Below are 19,683 nucleotides of genomic sequence, written 5' to 3' on the forward strand. Positions count from 1 at the left end.
TAACCACAACAAACTATTAACTTTTAAGACTACATTCCATTCAGATACCTTTGAGAGGCTGAGTTGGGAGATGAGGGTAGCTTTCATTTTCCACAAGTTAACATGTATTGCTCTTATGACTTAATTAAAAAAAATCCAATAAGACATTAAAAGCAGATGCATAGGAAAATGTAACAGAAGAAAGGCACCAAAATAATAATAATGGTTATTTAAGATGGTAGGATTATTGGTAGCCTTTTTCTCTTTTCCCTGTTTTTCTACACAGCATGCAATGTTATTACACTGTCAGGTAAAGCAGTTGTAGGACCCACATCTCCACACCTCACTAAGCATCTCTTAAACTTGCTTCGTTCTCAGTTTAGCTATTTAATCCTGACCTTCCTGTAATTAATCCATTCTTTTATATTCTTAATTCCTTTCATTCCCTTTTTTGGTAGCTAATTTCAATTTTATAGCAAGATCTCTCTTCCCTTAACTCTATTCTAGTTATTTTGCTTAATTCTGACCTTATGCTCAACTCCAATTCCAAATATTACTAAAAAGCAAGGACACTTCTCACTTGTTTTCTAAAACCCTTGCCTCTTTAGAAGTGAGGTAACCTAGAGTCTCAAGGCCTCTCATGGCTGTATACTTGTTTGCTGGCAGTCACCCTGAGTTGCGTTTCTTCTGGAAGGCAGCAAATGACATAGGGTAGATGCCAGGTTCTCAAGCTGAGAACGAATACACTGCCCAGTGCTCCAAAGACTTTTGCCATGATGTTTGGAGTCTCCCTAGATGCTGGGATCTTGAGGACTGAAGAAACTCTGGCAGAGTTCTGGCCAGTTCTTCATACACATCCCTTTGGAGTTAACCTAGGGGCTGGAACAGAATAGCTTCTGTTTGTTTGTTTGTAAATTAAAAAAAAATTGAGGTATAGTTGATTTACAATGTTGCATTAGTTTCTGGTGTACAGCATAGTGATTCATTTATATATATATATGTATATATACACATACATATTCTTTCTCATATTATTTTTCATTACAAGTCACTAAAAGTCATTGAATAAAGTTTCCTGTGCTATACAGTAGGAACTTGTTGTTTATCTATTCTGTACCTAGTAGCTTGTATCTGCTAATCCCAAACTCCCAATTTATCTCTCCCTCCCCCTTTCCCACTGGTAACCATTAGTTTGTTGTCTATGTCTGTGAGTCTCTTTGTTTTGTAAATAAGTTCATTTGTGTCATTTTTTTAGATTCCACATTTAAATGACATCATATGATAGCTGTCTTTCTCTGTCTGACTTACTTCACTTAGTATGATCATCTCTAGGTCCATCCATGTTGGAACAGCCTCTGTTTTCTGCTATTTTTTTCAGTACAAAAACAGTCTTAAAGGACTCATCAACCTTTGAATAGCATGAATCAGATTCTGTTACTCCTTGCTTAAAACCCTTCATTGGCTTTCTGTCAAACTTGGAAAAAGGTTTCAGGCTTCATCTTTGTTCACACAGGGCCCCATGTGATCTGGCCCTGGCCGCTTCTCCCTCTCACCTCTGCTCCTGGCTCCCTGCGCTCCAGCCACCCTGATCGGTTCCCCTCCTCAGTGCGCCCAGCTCGGTCTTACCTCAAGGGGGCCTCTGTTCATGTTGTGCTTTCCACTGAGGATGCTTTTTCTAGTTCTTTAAAAGCCTCGTTTCTCAACCTTTAGGTCTCACTTAAATATCCCATCGTTGAGGCTTTCCCTGACCACTTACCTAACAGAGGTCCTTCCTTAGCGTTCTCTGCCTCAGCTCCCTGCTTGCTTTCTGTACAACATTTTGTTTGTAGTGTACTGTCGGTTCACCTGTTGCTTGTCTGTCTCCTCCATTTATTATATATGTAGATGCCAAGAGAGCAGCTTCTGATTTGCACTATATACACGGGGCACAGAAATTCACTACATACCTTTTAAGTGAAATAAATTAAACCATAGAGTAGAAGGGACCTGAAAGTCACCCAGTGTGTCCTCCCCGTCCCCTCCCCATCATCTGTGATGGATTCAGCATAGAAACTTCAGGTCACAGCAAGTTCTCTACTTGGGTATCTCAAAATGTCAATTAATTCTAATGTGTATTGAGTAGAAATCCTTCTGTCTGAAACTTCCACTTACCATCTGGAGTTACACATAATACACAGTTTTTTCAATGTCACTTTCAAATATTTGAATATGATGATCTCATCCTCCCCACACTCCACCTGGGTTCTCATTCCTCAGAGAAACTGCTCCAACCACTTCAATTACTTCTCTCCTCTCCAGATCCCCTCACCAGCATTTTTCAATGAATCTCTGCTTAATTTCAGGCATCTCAAATAGAACTCAATAGGAAGAATGATGTGGGATAATTATCTCCTTTATTTTGGATATGACCACTTTATAAATGCAGTATAAAGCTACAGAAATCTTTTTCTCTCTCTTCTCTAACAAATATGTCATGCTAGTAATTTATATCAAGAGTTCAATCAACCAAAACCACTGCTTTCATTATCACACATGAACTCAAGCCTCCCTTACCTGGTGCTTCTAATTGCTTGAACTTAACTATGAATTCTAGCTTTCATCCTGTTAGTTTTGATCCATCATTCTAACCTGTCTAGATCTCTTTGAATCTTGTTTCTGTCAGCTGACTTATTAATGTCATCTCCTGACTCTGTGTCAAGTGAGCACTTGACAAGCCTGCTTGCTTTGACTTCATCCAAGTTGCCAGTAAAAATGCTGAATGGGGCAGACCCATTAGCACACCCTGGAGAGGTCTCTTCCAGGTAAACATGGTGCCTTGGTCATCATGCTTTGGATATGGTCATTCAGTCAGGCATGGAATCTCATTAATGCCACGTTGCTCCTTCTTATTCAGATGCCTCGCTGTGGCTCACACCCGCTCTCTATAACTGCTCTGTGATTTCCCAGACAGCAAAGCATAGCAGAAAAGGAAGTGAGGTTGATCTGGTTGATTTTTCCTCTTGGTGAGCAACACAGGAAGGAGCCTAGAAGCCACAGGGGGATGTGGTTCTTCAGGGCAAAGGCTCTGGGTTAGTGATTCATTCAGTCACACCACCTCCTGTTCTGTCAATTTGCCTCTCAGCATCTGTCACTTCTCACTTATCTAGTCTGCCACCCTCTTCCTCTCCCTCTTGGTCCTCTTTCAAGGTTTACACACATTTGAATGAAGGCTGGGTAGTTCAAAGTGAGGAATTTGCCTCGGTCCAACAACGAGAAGAAGGGTTAATAACTCTTTTGATGAAGATCTGAGGCAGCCTTCCTGGGAAGCCTAGGACATCCCCTTCAAAAGATCTAGCTGGTCCTCTCTCTTTAGTTCTTCTTTAGTACTTTCTCACCCTCCCTTGCCTGGACTGACTTCCACCTTACTCTAAGTGGAAGCCGACAGACCTGTCTCCACCCACAGTAGACAGAACTTACTCTCTCTGCTCTTCCAGAGAGACAGTGAGCCTTACCTCACGCTGGGGGGCCTACTGCCTCTCCGGGCATCGGAGGGGTTTCTTCCTGCAAGCTCACAGTCTTCTCTCTTCTCACAGAAGCTTCTGGCACCTGGGCCAGGGCATCAAGAGACCCACCTGAGCCAGAGAGAAGAGCTTGGGTGGGGCAGGGGCTGTAAGGTTCTTCTTTCTGTAGTTTGTGGCTTTTATTTCTGCGTCCTCATTCTTATGCGTATTACCCATGTCTTCTCTCCCAGTCCTCTTTTTCTCCTGCTTTCCCAACTGCGCCTTCCTCCAACCCTCCACCCTCTCCTTTGGTCCAGGGGAGACAAAGGCAGCATTAATGATTGGCTGTGGAGGATGATCTTCCGGGTTCTTCGTCTTCGCACTCACAGCTCTGCACTAAGCAGATTCTTTTCGTCCTTAAGCTTTTTCCGTGATGACACAATTCCTGCCCCTTTAGTAATCACCGGTTTCTGATGGAAGAGCTGAAGCATGGCTAAGTAGTAGGTGGGGAAATTCTGCAGGCTTGAATGGTTTTCTTTTAAGTTGTGTACCCTACCCATGAGTGTGTAAGTACAATAAAAAATACCCAACATATACACTCAATTTATTCCATCTGAACCATGTAAACAGGCATAAAGAGCACAGATACAGGGCAAACCACAGTGCAGTTCATTCATCACATGGTCAATTCTGCTACGGGCCAAATTATCCCCTGCCCCAAGTTCATATGATGAAGCCCTGACTTCCCAATGTGATGGTATTTGGAGATGGGGCTGTTGGGAGATAATTCAGTTTAGATGAGGTCATGAAGGTGGGGCCCTCATGATGGCATTAGTGTCCTCTTAAGAAGAGACACCAGAGAGCCTCTCTCTGACCTTCCTCCCTGCCCCGTCTCTGTCTCTCTCCATCACACAAGGACACAGAGAGAAGCTGGCAGTCTACAGGCCGGGAAGAAGGTCCATGCCAATCATCTGGCACCTTGATCTGGGACTTCCCAGTCTCCAGAGCTGTGAGAAAATAAATTTCCATTGTTTAAGCCACCCAGTTGATGGTGTTTTGTTATGGCAGCCTGAGCAGACTAATACAAATTTCCAAGCTAATTGTTTGCTACCTGCCATAACATTTGTTTTCCAAATGTGCCATTTGCACTCAAATCTACATGTAAATTGAACGAGCTAATTAATACAGGTATAAAGTATCTCAGGATAAGAGTCTCTGGTGACTTCATTTCCCACTGATTCCACTCTATTTGCATATCTTCACTCGGAACTCCAGGACTAAACTACACTGACTTCTCATTTAACCTGTAAAGCACTCAGACAATTTTCTCTAAACGCTTCTCTGTCCACGTTACTATGATATCCTGACTCTTTCCTGAACTTTTACACTTCTCTTTCCTGAAATGAGTCTCCTGGACTGTGGACCCAAGCAAGGATCCCACTTTGTGGCAAAACCCAGGCTTGCCTTTCATTTCCATACCCTGTCTCTCCACTACTGTGTTAAAAACTAGGAGGCTAAATGCAGGTAACTGGTAGCCTTTTCAGGAGCAGAAAGGATTAATATGGCCAGCTTGTCAATCATGGTAATGATGTCTAACATTTATGAGTTCTAACTTCCTTACATGCACGTCTCATTTAATCCCTACCACAAACCCTCTGAAGCAATGGATAGTCCCTCCATTTGATGGACGAGGGAAGTGGGCAGAGAGATTAACTGCCAAAGGTGACCCAGCCAGTGAGCGATGTCATCAGGAGCTGAACCTAAAGCAGTCCAAATCCAGATCTCACATTCCTGACTTAAATTAGTGGAAGCGCTCATTGGACATACCATCTAAAAAGACCAAAAGGCCACCCTGGAAGACTCTAAGAAGGAGTAGTTAGCAGCCACAATTTTATCTCACTGCAGCTTACTCCTTATGAGGACTGATATGTTGACTATTTTTGTGTGTGTGGAGAAGGGTTATGAAATATCACAATTGCATTTGGCCTGTTGCCAGGTGAGAAGTCTCCTATTTTACTGGATTTGAATAATTCATACCTAATACTATACTGAATACCTTCCTTCCATCAAAAACAAGATCTCAAGCAAGGAATTTAGAGGTGTGTGTGTTGGAGCCAACACTAGCCATATCCAGTAACCCACGTTCAACATGGAAGCTACGGCCAGCCCACAGCCCCTTCAGTCTCTTGTAACGCTGCTCGAGTTTTTGCTTCAATAGCGACGCCTTTCGCACAAGCATCCCCATTTGTCAGTTGTAGGGCTAGAAGGTTTTGTGGCCCCCACATAGGAAATTAAGGCTATTCTGATACTTGCATTGTTTTATTGGGCCGGTTGTATCTTGGGTATTGAGAACAGAAGACTCTTGAAATGATTTCCTGCTGCTAGTTGTGTGGTGCAAATAGCTGCTGTCGGACAGACCGCTAAACAATACAAAGATTCCCCAAAGACAGATGAGAACTCACAGCATCTGCCTTTAGTCATGGGATATCATACAGAAACATGCTCTTGTGTGTCTGTTTGAACAGCATCACAAAGCAGCACAGGGCAACTACTCAATCATCATGCTCTGAGGTGGATGGAAATCTGTGGGAACCCAGGCGAGGAGTGCAAAGGGGTCCCCTGTTCCTCCTGCCCAAATATGTCTCCCCTTTGTAGAGCCAATCAGCACTCAGAGAGCATGGGAGAAAAGAAGCACCCATCACTGTGCAGTCCCAATGAGCCTCTCATTACTTCGCGTGTACAGGTCTTTGCTCATAATGAGAGTGCAGGCTCTCTGCAGCCGGAGGAAGCATGCTGTGACAGACGCTGCTTCTGGAGTCAACGCACCAGCTCTGCCCCTTAGTGCTCAGTGACCTTAGGCACCGTACCTAACTGCTTTTTCCTGGTTTGTGCTTTAATCTCAGTTTCTTTACAGATTTGTCATAAAGATTCAGTCCTCATGATTCATTAACTCCTTTCTCCTTTTCTCTTGGAGGAAATGGATGATGTCAGTTATTTCTGCATGCCTTGATCCTAGTGTGTGTCTTGGCACATGTTAAATATCAGAAAATGCTCGTAGAATACAGGAATCTTATTTCTCTTGTATATTAAAATCCCTCTCTCTGTGTTGGCCATCCAGTTGGTTCTCAAATACTTTTTGAAAGAAAGATGCTTTTTATTTAATTTTTTAAAGTTTATTTTACTTTATTCTTAATCTTTTCGGTGAGGGGAGGTAATTAGTTTTATTTAGTGTTTATTTACTCTTAGAGGAGGTACTGGGGATTGAACCCATGACCTAATGCCTGCTAAGCATGTGCTCTACCACTGAGTTAAACCCCCTTTCCCCGAAAAGATGCTTTTTAAAAAAATTCAGGTTTAAGCTTACATGCAGTAAGCTATTTATTAAGTTACGCATATTATATTTATATTTTATATTTATTAAATTATACAGAATTAATTTCAGTTATTTATGAACAGTACAGTAATCAATCTTAGGAAGACAGCTCAGTGAACTTTTACAGAGGCATATGCCTATGAAGCCATCACCTAGATAAAGATAAAAAAACAGTTCAGTTGTTTCAGAAGCTTCCTTCATGCCACTTCCCAGTCAATACTCCTTCTGCCAGAGGAAACTTCCATCACCATAGATAGGTTTTGCTTGTTCTTGGACTTCAAATAAATAGACTCATATAGGACATGCCCTTTTGTGTCTGGATTCTTTCACTCAACAATGCTGTAAGATTCATCCACATCATCACGTATGTCAGTAATTTGTTCATTTTTTTATTGTGCAGTATTCCATGGTGTATATAAACTATACCTTATCCATTCACCTACTGATGGACAATGGTTTTGTTTCCAGTGTTTAGCAACGATGAATAAAGCTATGCATATCCTTGCGTATGTCTTGGTGGACATCGGCATTCGTTTCTCTTGGGTACATGTAAGGAACAGAATTGCTAAGTCATAGAGTCAGTGTATATGCAACTTTATTAGAAACTACCTGTTTTACAAAATAGTTGAAGAGATTTACACTCCCATCAGCAATGTATTGAATTCCAGTTGCTCCAAATTCTTACAAGCATTTGACATGATCAGTCTTTTCAATTTTAGCCATCCTGATGTAATGGATTTGGGTTTTCATTTAATGGTTATTCACAGCATACGAGCTTATTAATAATTCCTTATCCCATGCGGTCCTCCATCTCAGCAAATGGTTTAATGTGATGAATATGCTTCTAGTCAAAATAGCTCCATTTGGCAGTCAGAACTGGTGCAGAAGGAACCTTGGATTCAGAGATGACATGATAGAAACTCCAAATTTCTGACAAGTAAATTAAACATAAAAGCAAGTTTCAAAAATACAAAGTAAACAGAAAGCCAGTTACGATAATGAACGACATAACCCTCTCTTATCTCTACACTTCTCAGTAGAAAATTCTGTCAACACGTATTTATTAAATTGAAGAAGAATCTCATAACATGTGTCATTGTATTTTACAAATACGTATTAGCTTCCTCTATGAGCTTGACATGATTCTGGAAACTTGCTGATAATTTTGTTCAGGTCTCCAAACTCTCACAAAATTGGTTTTATCTCCATTTTACAAAGTACACACCCTGACCCCATCCCTCATCCACGCTGCTGCTTTTCCAATTCTCCTAAAGGACAACTGTTCTTTCCCTACTAAGCAACAGTCAATGGCTCACCCTGTCCATCCAATAAAATCCAAGTTCTTGTGCAAGTTCACGATCTCTTTTCCTTCCCCTGTGTTTCTGTGTTAATCTCCCATTGCTCCCCTCTGTAAATCTAATGCTTAAATCAAATCAAATCTATTCTACATACAGTGCTTTACATGAGGCTACCTCTGCCCCTTGACGACTGTTTACTCCAACTTTTCCCGTCTAAATATTTCCGGACATTTTAAAATTTAAATGACATCTCCTTTGTGACATCATCTCATTTCTCATTGCCCATGGCACTTTGCTGCATTAGGAGGTAAAGATTAACAGCCAGGGTAACAGAAGTCTGAGCTGAACCTATAGGTAATGCCGACTTCTCTGGACCTGTCCGATGAGTGGGGAGCCTCCCTCGAGCCTGATTTGCATGACCCACCTGCAGGAGAAAGAGGGCTGCTGATGAAGACATTACAGAGTTTCCTGGGAGCCGAGAATGTGAAATGGAGAGCACAGTGGGAAGTCTGTCTCTCAGACTAGTTCCAGACTGGCTGGTGTCTTGACCCTAAGGAGAAAGGAGATAGTGAGTAAAAGCTGAAGGAGTTGTTGTCACAGGAGATCTTTAGAGACATGGGGGCACAAGCCATCTTGGATTTTTGTTGTTTTTGTTTTCTGGGGGGAGGTAATTAAGTCCATTTATTTATTTTTAATGGCAGTACTGGGTATTGAACCCAGGACCTCATACATGCTAATCATGCACTCTACCACTGAGTTAAACCCTCGCCCACCATCTTGGATTTGACGGAAATCCAAATAGAGTAACACAAGGACAGAATGAGAGTTAGGTACTTTTCCTTGCTTGCCACTGTCCAGCTTGGGCATCTCAGGTGCTCCAGCATCCTGCCTGCAGTGGGAGCTGTAGATCTGAACACAGCAGCAGGAGACCATGTGGGAGTGGACTTGTTCGTGAACTCGGATGAATTCTCAGGATCCTAGAGAAGCTCCAGGAATGTTTGAAGAACACTTTATAGATGGTAAGACTCTGTATAAGCTTGGGGCAAAAGTCAGTAGAATTTGGATTATTACTGTTGATTTCATTTCATTTATGTGCACAGACAGGTAAGGCCTGGAAAACCTTGGGTTATGCTGACATTCATTTATGATTTGAAATGGCTTAAAATTTATCTTCATGTAAGTATCTGATTTGATCCTCATAATAACCATATGAGGTGGATAACATTATCACCAGATTTTTTCCAATAGTGATGGATTTGAGCACAGTATTTATTGGGGAAAGAGTCCAGGACTTGTCAGCAGACCTAATTTTGAGCTCTTACCCTTCTGCCTATGGCTAGGTGATCCTGGTGAGACTTAACCTCTCCGAGCTTCAATTTCTCACCTGCAGGACAGGAATCACAGCCCTTTTGCGTGGGGATGCTGTGAACCTGAGATGATGAACAAGTCCTGTGTGACTGTGAGAAATTACTATGGTGCAGGACTTTCTGCCAATTGTATTCATCTTCTGCCATAAATCAGTCGTTCCTCGACATGTCTCAGCAGACTGAAAACAGTGAATGGAGCGTATTCATGCCTTCTTCTGTGTTATCTTGTCCTGCAACTCAGCAGGATGGTGCGGAATACCTCAGGGGTGGTGAGTTCCTCATCTTTGGTGGGAGTGTGAAGGAGAGGATTCACACTTCAGAACCGCTTGGACTAGACCCCAATCCAGAGAGCCTAAGATTCTTTATTGAAGTAATCAGGTACATAACAGATACAGATGTAACAGGTTAAATCAAGTTCCCCAGGAACACAATATGTGGCTAAGACACATAGAACATGACCCACTAAAAGGCTGTGTAGGTCACACAGTCTATTGTGGCGACTACTCAACCCGGCCATGCTATGGTATGGGCGGCCATGGACAACACGTAGGCAGATGAGAATGCCTGTATTCCAACAACTTGTATTTTAAAAAACAGATGTTGGGCCTCATTTGGCTTCTGGGCTACAGAGTAGCCAACTCCTGAGACAGGTTTGTCCAGTTGCCAAGGAGGATTTGGTAACACAAGCAGCCAAAAGCAAAACCAGGCAGTGACACAGAATAGAAAAGTCAAAATCATTGACTGAAAGAAATGTTCTCTGTTCAGTTTTAAAAACAAAAATGAAAGGAGGTGGGAAGGGATAAATTGGGAGTTTGGGATTTGCAGATACTAACTACTATATATAAAACAGATAACCAACAAGGTCCTACTGTATAGCCCAGGAAACTATATTTAATACCTTGTAATGGCCTATAATGAAAAAGATATGAAAAGAAATATATATATATGTGTATATATGTATATGTGTATATATATATATAAAAATTAAAAAATGAATCACTATGCTGTACATTAGAATTTAACACAACATTGTAAATCGACTATGATTCAATAAAAAAAAAACCTGAACATGAACAAGTGCATAATTGGAGAGAGAAGGGGTTTCGTGTAAAATGTCTGCTGAATCGGATGGAAACAAATTTTATTCTAAAGAAGTTCAGAAAGGTAAAAAGAAGACTCTAGGGTTTTAGTTGCTTGAAAAATCACTATGGGCCAAATAGCGTGATGTGATTTCTTAGAAAATCCAACGTGCTCTAGTTCCCATTAATGAAAGCAGAGCATCCAGAACAAACAGGGTGATGGTCCCCGGGGAGCGGGGCTGCGGAGTCACCCCCTGGAGCCCTCCCATCCCAGTGCCGGGCACACGGGAGGGGCTTCCTGGGGGATAACCGTTTCCATGCACTGCTCTGGGTGGAGCAGTGGGATATCTGAGTGTCTTCTGTGCAGTCTCTGTTTTGAATTCAAATGTGGAAGACTGGTGTTTGAGCTAAGAGCTGAAAGGCAGGGTCCAGAGGCAGATGGGGAACAGCGGCTGGGGAGGAAGGACCCCAGGTTGGGACAGCACCAGAATCTACTGGGATTCTCTGTTGGGGCTCAAATCCACTCTTGTTCTCATCAACATCCAATTAAAATCCAGGTTTCTGGAAAAGATGGGGGTGAGTATCACACTTTCTAAGAAATCTTAGCATTAGCTTTGTTTTCTGAAAAATATGTTCCCTCACCTGAGAGAGAAGAAACAAACGTGCTGGCCTGTTTAAGAAAACATTTGGAATATTTCAAATGAGGCTACAAAGGGAGACAAACTGAAGGAAGTGGTGGGTCTGCAGTGGGAGTTCTCACAGCCACCAATAATTCCCTTGCAAAGGAACTAATTATGCTTGGAGAGGACGTGTGTGCCTGATAAAATAATTAAAAATAAATTGCTCTCCTTGGAAATGCAAATTACCGCGTGTGAAAACAACCCCGTTGGTCACATAGATAATAAACAGATGTGTTTTCTCAAGTCTGTGAGGTGGCACTGACTGGTTTCCAGTTCTGGGTACCACAGGGACCAAGCCACCTTAGAAACAAAGGTGGGGGAACCTCAGGCCTGGTGGGGACAGTTGTTATCTCCTTGGGGACAGCTGTTGAGAGCCCTTAGCCATGACACTCCCCACACCCTACCCGGCTGGCTTTTCCTGGCTGAGAACAGAGGATGCTGAGGAAATGGACCTGACCCACTCTTCCCCCTAAACTCCTCGCCCCTGCCAGAGTGGGAGGGGACGGTGGTGCTGTTAGACCCTCTGCCTTCTGATAACTACCCCAACGCCCTTTCCTGCTACCCAGTGCCGTCAGGTCAAGGAAAATAAGACCTTGGCTACGGAGAGCCAGGAGCTAGATGGACTTTGCATGTGGGGAGGAAAAGGGGATACGAGGTCTTGGGGAGATGACTGGAGCACTGTCGCAAAAATTTTTTTTTAATTTTATTGTTTTTGGTGGGGAGGTAATTAGATTTTTATTTATTTGTTTGTTTTAATGGAGGTACTAGGGATGGAACCCAGGACCTTGTGCATGCTGAGCACATGCTCTACCACTACACCCTCCCCCTCTGCAAAAAATTTTAAAAACACAGGGGAGGGTGTAGCTCAGTGGCAGAATGCATGCCTAGCATGCACAAGGTCCTAGGTTCAATCCCCAGTACTGCCATTAAAAAATTTCTTTTGAAGTTTCTCCTTAGCGATGATGTAATAAGTCTTATGGAAAAAAGAAAAAAGAAAGAAACTAAGGCTACAAAATGCTTTATCATTTCGTTCAAGAACTAATGTTGATTAAACACCTACTGTGCAGAACTGGCCCTTGAGTGGCATTTTTGATGGGCTGGAGATGAAAGGGAGGACAGAATGGGATTTCTGCCTTGCAGGAAGTCACAGTCTGGTTGGGAGGTAGATCTGATGTAAATGAAGGGCACATTCTCAACTCCTTTTGCCTTGCTGACATCAGGTCCTTCCCTTGGCCTCTTATCCGGAGGCAGAAGATTACTTAGAGCCAGTGTGGCTGCACCCTGAGTGTTCTCCAGGGTATCAGAGACGCAAGCAAGGCGAACAGAGGGCAGCCTCGCCTGGGGTTTTGCTCGGGGATCTCATTTAATCCCTAGCACTGGGTGAGGGAGGGGCTCCTCTCCTCACAGACGGAAGCCTGAGCCTCGGGAGATACGGTAAGTGTGAATCAGGTACCGGGTAACGGTGCCACCTGGCTCCTGGGGGGGTGCGAGGGGTAGAAGAGGTGACACAGGAAGAAACACTTTAACGGTGCCCGGCACTACATACGCGCTCAACGAATGTTCCCTCTGAGTCCTCGGGAACTTGCCCCAGGCCAGACACAGGACAGAACCAGGGGGCCAGTCATATCCTGGTCAGGCCAGTTCCAAAGCCCGCACTCTTTCCAAAGGGCTGCAGGTGCCTCTGGGGATTCAACTGTCTTCATCATCCTCTTCCGTCCTGTTTGTGGTCCTGCCTCCAGCCCCTTTCAAGCTCACCCAGAGGGCCTTTTCTTTCTGCGCGTTTAGACTCAGCGTGGATAACTTCCTGGACTTCCAGCATAAGCAGAGGAGGGAAATGAGCAGAAGAAAGAGCATCACGAAGGGGCAGATGACGAGGAAATAGAGCAGAGGTGCTGACGAGCAGATCCTGGAAGGCAATGTTGGCTCTGCAGCAAACAGGAGGGAAAGAAAGAATAATTAGTCTCCAATGTATTTGTACGAATTAATTGTTAACACTCCTGGGATTTATTGTTACAGGCAAATATATGTGAAAGTCATGGGGGCCACATAGCAGTTGGCCCCTTAAATCACACGCGAGGAACGAGGAAAGGGTGCGGGGAGAGGAGAGCTGCAGGACGGCGCTCCTCCAGCCCCACTCCCCCTCGCCCAGCGATTTCCAACCACCAGAGGTTGCGATGACCTACTTAAAACTAACAGCCAGAAAGAAAAACAAAACAAGAAAGAAAATCTCTCCTTTAATCTTCTTTCCGCAGAAAAGATATCTATAATTCAACCCTCGTTCCCAACTCTGCTGCCGGTCCTGAATTTTTAACCGAGTTACTCCCACCACTGCTTCTTACACACACACACACTCACACACACACACACACTCACTCACTCTGCACTGTCCTTATAAAACCACAGCACCCACAAGTGAGAAGCACCACCCCTTCCTCAATCTCCAAATCAGCCTCGCAGTCCTCAGGCACCCCCGCATACGGTCCCCTCCCATTACTCTTACTGTCGCCTCCACCGGGCATGCTCTCTGCACCGTAATCTCCTGGGTCCTGCTGGCCTAGCTCCCCATCACACTTGTCTTCCCACCTGGCCTTAGGCACAGTTTTCCTCTTCTTTTTTTTCAACTTCTCACACCTGCCTTTGTTTAGACCTCTTGCGTTCCCTTTAATCATCTTTATCATCATGGTCATTGGAGTACGTCTGATAGCGTCGCTTGTTTTTCTAGCCCCTGTAGTGCCTCGCGCACCTCCTTGGTAACGTTTGCTGATCTGAATTAAACTGGATTGACAGCAACCACATGGGCAAATGCTCCGATATAAAGGCCGGCTGAAGCACACGGCCACCCAGCCATCGGGCAGCTGCAGTCCTCAGGGAAGCCCTGTTGGCATACGGACACTCAGAGCACGGACAAACAGCCCTGAAGCGGTCAGGGCCTGGCCAGGCAGCCAGGGAAGACTGCACACACCACAGGCTCCAGGAAAGAGAGCCTCAAGCTACTAGTCAAAGGAGGGGTATTTACAGTTTTTGATGCAGGACACACGCTTAAAGAGACACCAACTGCTAAATGAAGTCTTCCGACTACATTTATTTACAACAGGATATTTGAAATCAGGGCTGTTCTGAAAAATCTGATGCTAACAATAGCTGGGCTGTTATTGGAAAATCATAATGAAATAAGCAATTTCTTCCTCTGAGGTTAAGCCATAGGATTCATAGGATTACAGACTCTTAGAGATAAAGACAACAGGTTTAAAGGTCATTTTGACCAACCTCATATTGTAAGAATTTCACTTTTGGCATCGGTGATGCATTTCACACCTTGAAGAACATCTCTTTGTTGGAAGTCAAGAAAGAATCTAAACGTGTCCAAATTCTGCAAAGAAAACTCCTGGAGGACAGAACCTACATCTCATGCATCTTTTCTCCTGCGTAGCACTTTGGCATCAATGGGGACTAACGAATGAGTCAACTGCATGAGTGGCTTCCACACCCAGGGACCCAGGCGCTGCTGCCGTCATGTTACACAGAGTAGACCATCACTGAACATTAGGCTGGCAGCTCTGAGCAGGGAAGGAGCTGCAGGGCTTTGCTGCTTGGATCTTCTCTGGTCTCGTTTATATTCTCCATCCTAAATTTGGTTTTTGTCTTTGAAAGTGTGGGCAAACGATAAAGCAAGAGTTTGAACTCTTTATCAGCCCCTCTCCACATCCTACCTGGCCCTTCCCTCCAAGGCCCTGCTTGACTACAATAATTCTCCCAGGTCTCATCTGAATACATTTGAAGGCATATGGCTAAGCAGGAGGAATAGACTGCAAGGCTGAAAGAGAGCGGAGCTATAGAGACCAGTGGGTGAGAGTTCCGGCCTTGATACTTCACACCACTTGTGTGCAGAGTAGTTGTTGTTGGTATTTTTTGGGGAAGGAGGTAATTAGATTCACTTATTTAATTAGTTTTTTAAATGGAAGTACTGGGGATTGAACCCAGGACCTCGTGCATGCTAAGCACACACTCTACCGCTTGAACTATACCCTCCCGCTGTGTGCAGAGTAGTGACTGGGCCCCTACTACATCTCAAAGAGAACTGGGTCCAAGTTCTGGCTCTTCACTGATTTGGGACAAGTTACTCATCCTCTCTAATCATCAGTTTCCTTGTCAATCAAATGAGGATAATCATTTGTAGAGTCGTGATGAGATAATGCCGAATAAAGCATTAAACAGCGCCTAGCCCATCTGTTGAGTCAGCAAGGAATAAATATTAGCTAGAGTGCTATTGAGAAAGTTAGGGAAATCATAGGCAACTTCTTCCCAAGTGACCAGGCAGAAACAGAGCTGAGCCTGCCGATTTCCTCACGCAGGGACCACAGGCTTGGCCATGTTCTTCCACAGGCCAAGTCTTTCCCTTAAATCTCTGATCTCTCTGTCCCCAGGGCTGAGTGACATTCAGCTGAGAGTCAAATGATTATTTAGGAGACTGTGGCTTCCTTTTTTAATCATGGGAGGCAGAGAATTGGGAGGTAAGAGTCCATGGCACCCATGTGTCGCCGTTGCTAGGATGATGGTGGGATGATGGGGAGATGGGACTGGCACATAGGAGGTAGAAAGAAATCTGGCACTTGAATTTTCTGCCACTGACACTCTCACCTTCTGCATGAAGGGACTGCCAGAGGGCTTGACTGTCTAAATGGGGAGGAGTCTGTTCCGCTGAGAGCAATCTGCCATCAAAGGTCGACAAAGGGTGCTCTTTGCGGTGCTGAATTAGACACCAGCTAGGAACTGTCAGCTCCACTGCTTCTAAATGACCTCTCCCGGGAGGGCAGTGTTTGCTCTGCCTCTCGCCCAGATCTGGATCAGTATTAGCGACATGCAAAACCATTAAGGTTTGGCATTTTGAATCAATCCGAGTAAGTGCCCAGGGCTCAGAGTACAAGGCCTGTAAGACAGAGCCAAAAATGTAATGGGAACACTTCATCACGAAGTTTAGTTTATAACCTGCTTCTACCCACGGCTAAACCTATCACTAAGAGAATTCCCTTCTAACACTGACTTTAGAAGAAAGGTAGAAGATATCGGAGCCCCTACCAACTCCTCCCCTAACGCAATCCAGACTTTGGCAACTGGCCGTGCCAGGTGTGGCCACGTGGGAGAGGCAGCTCCAGCCAAGAAGTCAAAGCAGGGTTAGGGAACCTGATACAAGAGCCTCTCAGAGGAAGTGAACCTCTGACAGCGCTCGTTTCACCTCCATTGAAGACTCACTTGCTCATTCATTCATCAAGCTTTTTTTGAGCTGAGCACTGTGTGCCAGGCCTTATTGGAGGCACCGGGTAGCACAGACAAATGACAAGTTCTCTCCAGAAACACCAGTGTGATAGGGGCCCATAGCTCTTCTGAGGATCCACTTCTAAATACAGCCTTACCCAAAGAAAATCTGGGAAATAGTAATAAATCCTGTACTGCTACGAATAATCCAGCCCCCCTGAAGCTTTAGAACCTTGCCTATTAATTAATCACAGCGAGTTCTCTAGAATCAGGTAGCTGTAGCCCCTGCTTTGGCTTGGTCACAGCCAAGGATGTAAGATGGAGAGGAAAACATGAGGTGCATTCCACCAGGGAATTACCTCTCAACTTCTCTGCCTTCACGTTAGCCACATGCTTCACAGTTCTCTTATACAGTCCTAAATTAACCCAACCCAGAACTGCCAAGTAGAGGTGGTGGGAAACCATTTGAGAAGTGAGAATTCGTAGCCTATTATATTTGACATGGACCTTATTAATACACAGAGCTGGTCCTTATCAGGAGTGCAATTATACTGTGATTAAGTAAGTATTTGAGCACCTTCTTTGTGCCAGACATTATGCTGTTGCTGAGAACCAGACAGTCTTAGCCTTCTCACAACGTATAGTCTGGCACTGATGATGGGTGATAAACAGGTGTGATGACTAAGAGACTAAGGTAAGTTGCTGAGAAAGTGGCAGTTACGCTGGTCGGTGAAGGATTAGTAAGTATTGAGCAGGGACAGATGACATGAAGGAGCATTCCAATCAGGGTGTAAGTTCATGCAAGATGTTAGACTGCTAGTCATGTCCATTCTCTTCTAATCTTCATCTTCTTCTTCTCCACTGGCTTGTCTCCCTCCAGAATGTAAATGTGCTCGAGTCCCTACCATCTCCAAACCAAAACAGAACAAAGCAAAGCTTCACTGCACCTCCTGCCATTTGACATTGTCTTCTCTCTTTCCCTTGGCATCAAAGCTCTTGATAGCATAATCTGGATTTGATGTGTCCACTTTCTCACCGCAGTCTGACTTTTCTCACAACTTTTCTGTAATTGCCCTATCTTGTTAAACCAATGGATATTTTCCCATCTTCATCTTAATTGGCCTCTTTGCACCAGTTGAGTCTGTTGGCTCTGCCTTCCCTCCTGATATCTGTCCTGCCTTTGGTTTCCGTGATACCACTGAACCCTGGTTCTCCTACCTCTAGGCTACGCTTTCCATTCTCCTTCATAGCCCCTCTTCTGCAGCCCCCAGATAAACAGTGGTGTATCTCAGGGGTCCATCCTTGGGCATCTTTATAGGCTGTAAGATGATGACTTCTATAACTCTGGCAGAGATCTCATTTGGAAATTTCAAAGCCTACTGGATAGATCTCCCTGGATAATTTACCAGTACTCCAAACTCAAGTCCAGCCCAACTTATTCAAAATTGAACTAATGTTCCCCTTCAGATCTTTCTTCTGTATCACCTCACTTAGTGAGTGTCCCCACTGTCCACTCACCCTTGAGTCTCTTCTTCTGCTCATTCACCTTCCATATACACCTCATCCTCTAAATCCTGAGGACTGCGTCTCCTCATACGAGCACCTGTCCCCTCAGCACTCCTGGGTACTGCCTTCATTCAGGACTTCATCATGCCTCACCTGGGTCCCCACGATCAATTTCAAATAGTTCTTCCTGCTTCGTGCCTTCCTCCCTTTCAATTCATTAAAAAAAATTTGGGGGGTGGTAATTAGGTTTAATTAATTAATTAATTAATTAACAGAGGTACTGGGGATTGAACCCAGGACCTCATACATGCTAAGCAGCAGCTCTACCACTGAGCTACACCCTCCCCAACTTCAATTCATTTTTAACACCACTCCCAGGGGGAGCTTTCCAAAATGCAAATCTGATGGGTCACCCTCCACTGCTTGAACTTGTGCAATGACACTCTAACTTCCGGGATAAAGTTCACCTTCCCTAGCTTCCTACACAAGACCCACTGAGATCCACAACCTTTCCGTTCCACTAGCCTCATCTCTCGCCATCCTAACACAGTTTCTCTGATCATCTTGCATATCCTTTCCTTTTCCTAAAACACGTGTCTTCCTTTTCATAGGCCCCATACTCTCGGAACTCTCACAGATCTCCTCCCCACCTAGCCCTTTATCTCAGCCCTGCCTCTCTCTGCTCCTTCCTTAAGTCTCCTGAGACCATTTCTTTAATGACATCTATCATGTTGGACTTTATCTCCCCCACCGGCCTCTGAGCTCTGTGGGAACAGACTCTGTAATACATTTTTGTGTGCCCCAGGACCTCATATAGTTATTCATTGAACAAATTTAAATATTTTGTCATATATATGTATGTGTATATGTACCTGTATATGTGCATGTGGGTGCATATGTGTGTGTGTGTGGCATGTTTGAGACATAAGGGGAAAAGGAATTGACATTTGTTGAGCACTTAGAATATGCCAGGGTCTGCGCCAGATACTTTATATGCATTCGTATTATGATTCTCATTTAATGAGAAAGCTGAGGCTCACAGAGTTTAGGTAACCAGGATATGATTTCACAGCGACTAGGTAGGTGACAGAGCTGCAATTTGAGCCTAGGCTTGTCTCCTTCCAAACCCTGGGATTTTTCATTGCCCCACACTGCTTACCCAACTACCAGAAAGGACCAGCCAGGTAGAGGAAGCGAGATGCTCTAAGAGAAGGATTTCCTTGGGAACACCTGCCGGTGCTCACAGTGGAAACCCTCAGGTCGCCGTGGCACAGGCTTTCAAGCTTCTTCAGTTGTGAAGAATACAAAGACTACTTAGTTTGTCACGTTTTCTTTCCAAAGCTCATCTTCTTAAAACCTCACACCTGTTTTATAAGAATTCCACAAAGACTAACAGTAAATATACGCTATGAAGGACCCCCATCTGTCTCAGAAGAGAGGTGCTTTTTAGTCACGGAATATAGACTTTTTACAGTTATTGTCTGTTTATTCTGCAAAAACTGCTGATTCTACAGGGCCTGGGAATTCCAGTGGGAAAACACGGATGGAATGTGTTCAGGGTGTGGGACTTCCTAGAATTGTTGGAATGGAAGAAAAGCTCATAGGAAGATAAATTCTGCCTGGATACTTGGAAGAAAAATGCTGCTGAAGAATGGGTGGGAGGAGAATG

The 19,683-nt window shown here is 44.1% G+C and overlaps 1 protein-coding gene across 1 annotated transcript in view; it reads right to left on the reverse strand.

Moving 5' to 3' along the window:
* Window positions 1–10,298: 10,298 nt before the first annotated feature.
* CD101 (CD101 molecule) overlaps window positions 10,299–19,683 on the reverse strand; it is a 33,622-nt gene continuing 24,237 nt past the window's right edge. Inside the window, exon 9 of the mRNA XM_072967929.1 lies at window positions 10,299–13,180. Within this exon, the coding sequence (XP_072824030.1) occupies window positions 12,945–13,180 (236 nt within the window). The 3' untranslated portion in view covers window positions 10,299–12,944. The remainder of the gene's footprint in view (window positions 13,181–19,683) is intronic.

The sequence above is a fragment of the Vicugna pacos genome, chromosome 9, assembly GCF_048564905.1.
Source record: "Vicugna pacos chromosome 9, VicPac4, whole genome shotgun sequence".
Taxonomy (NCBI): Eukaryota; Metazoa; Chordata; class Mammalia; order Artiodactyla; family Camelidae; genus Vicugna; species Vicugna pacos.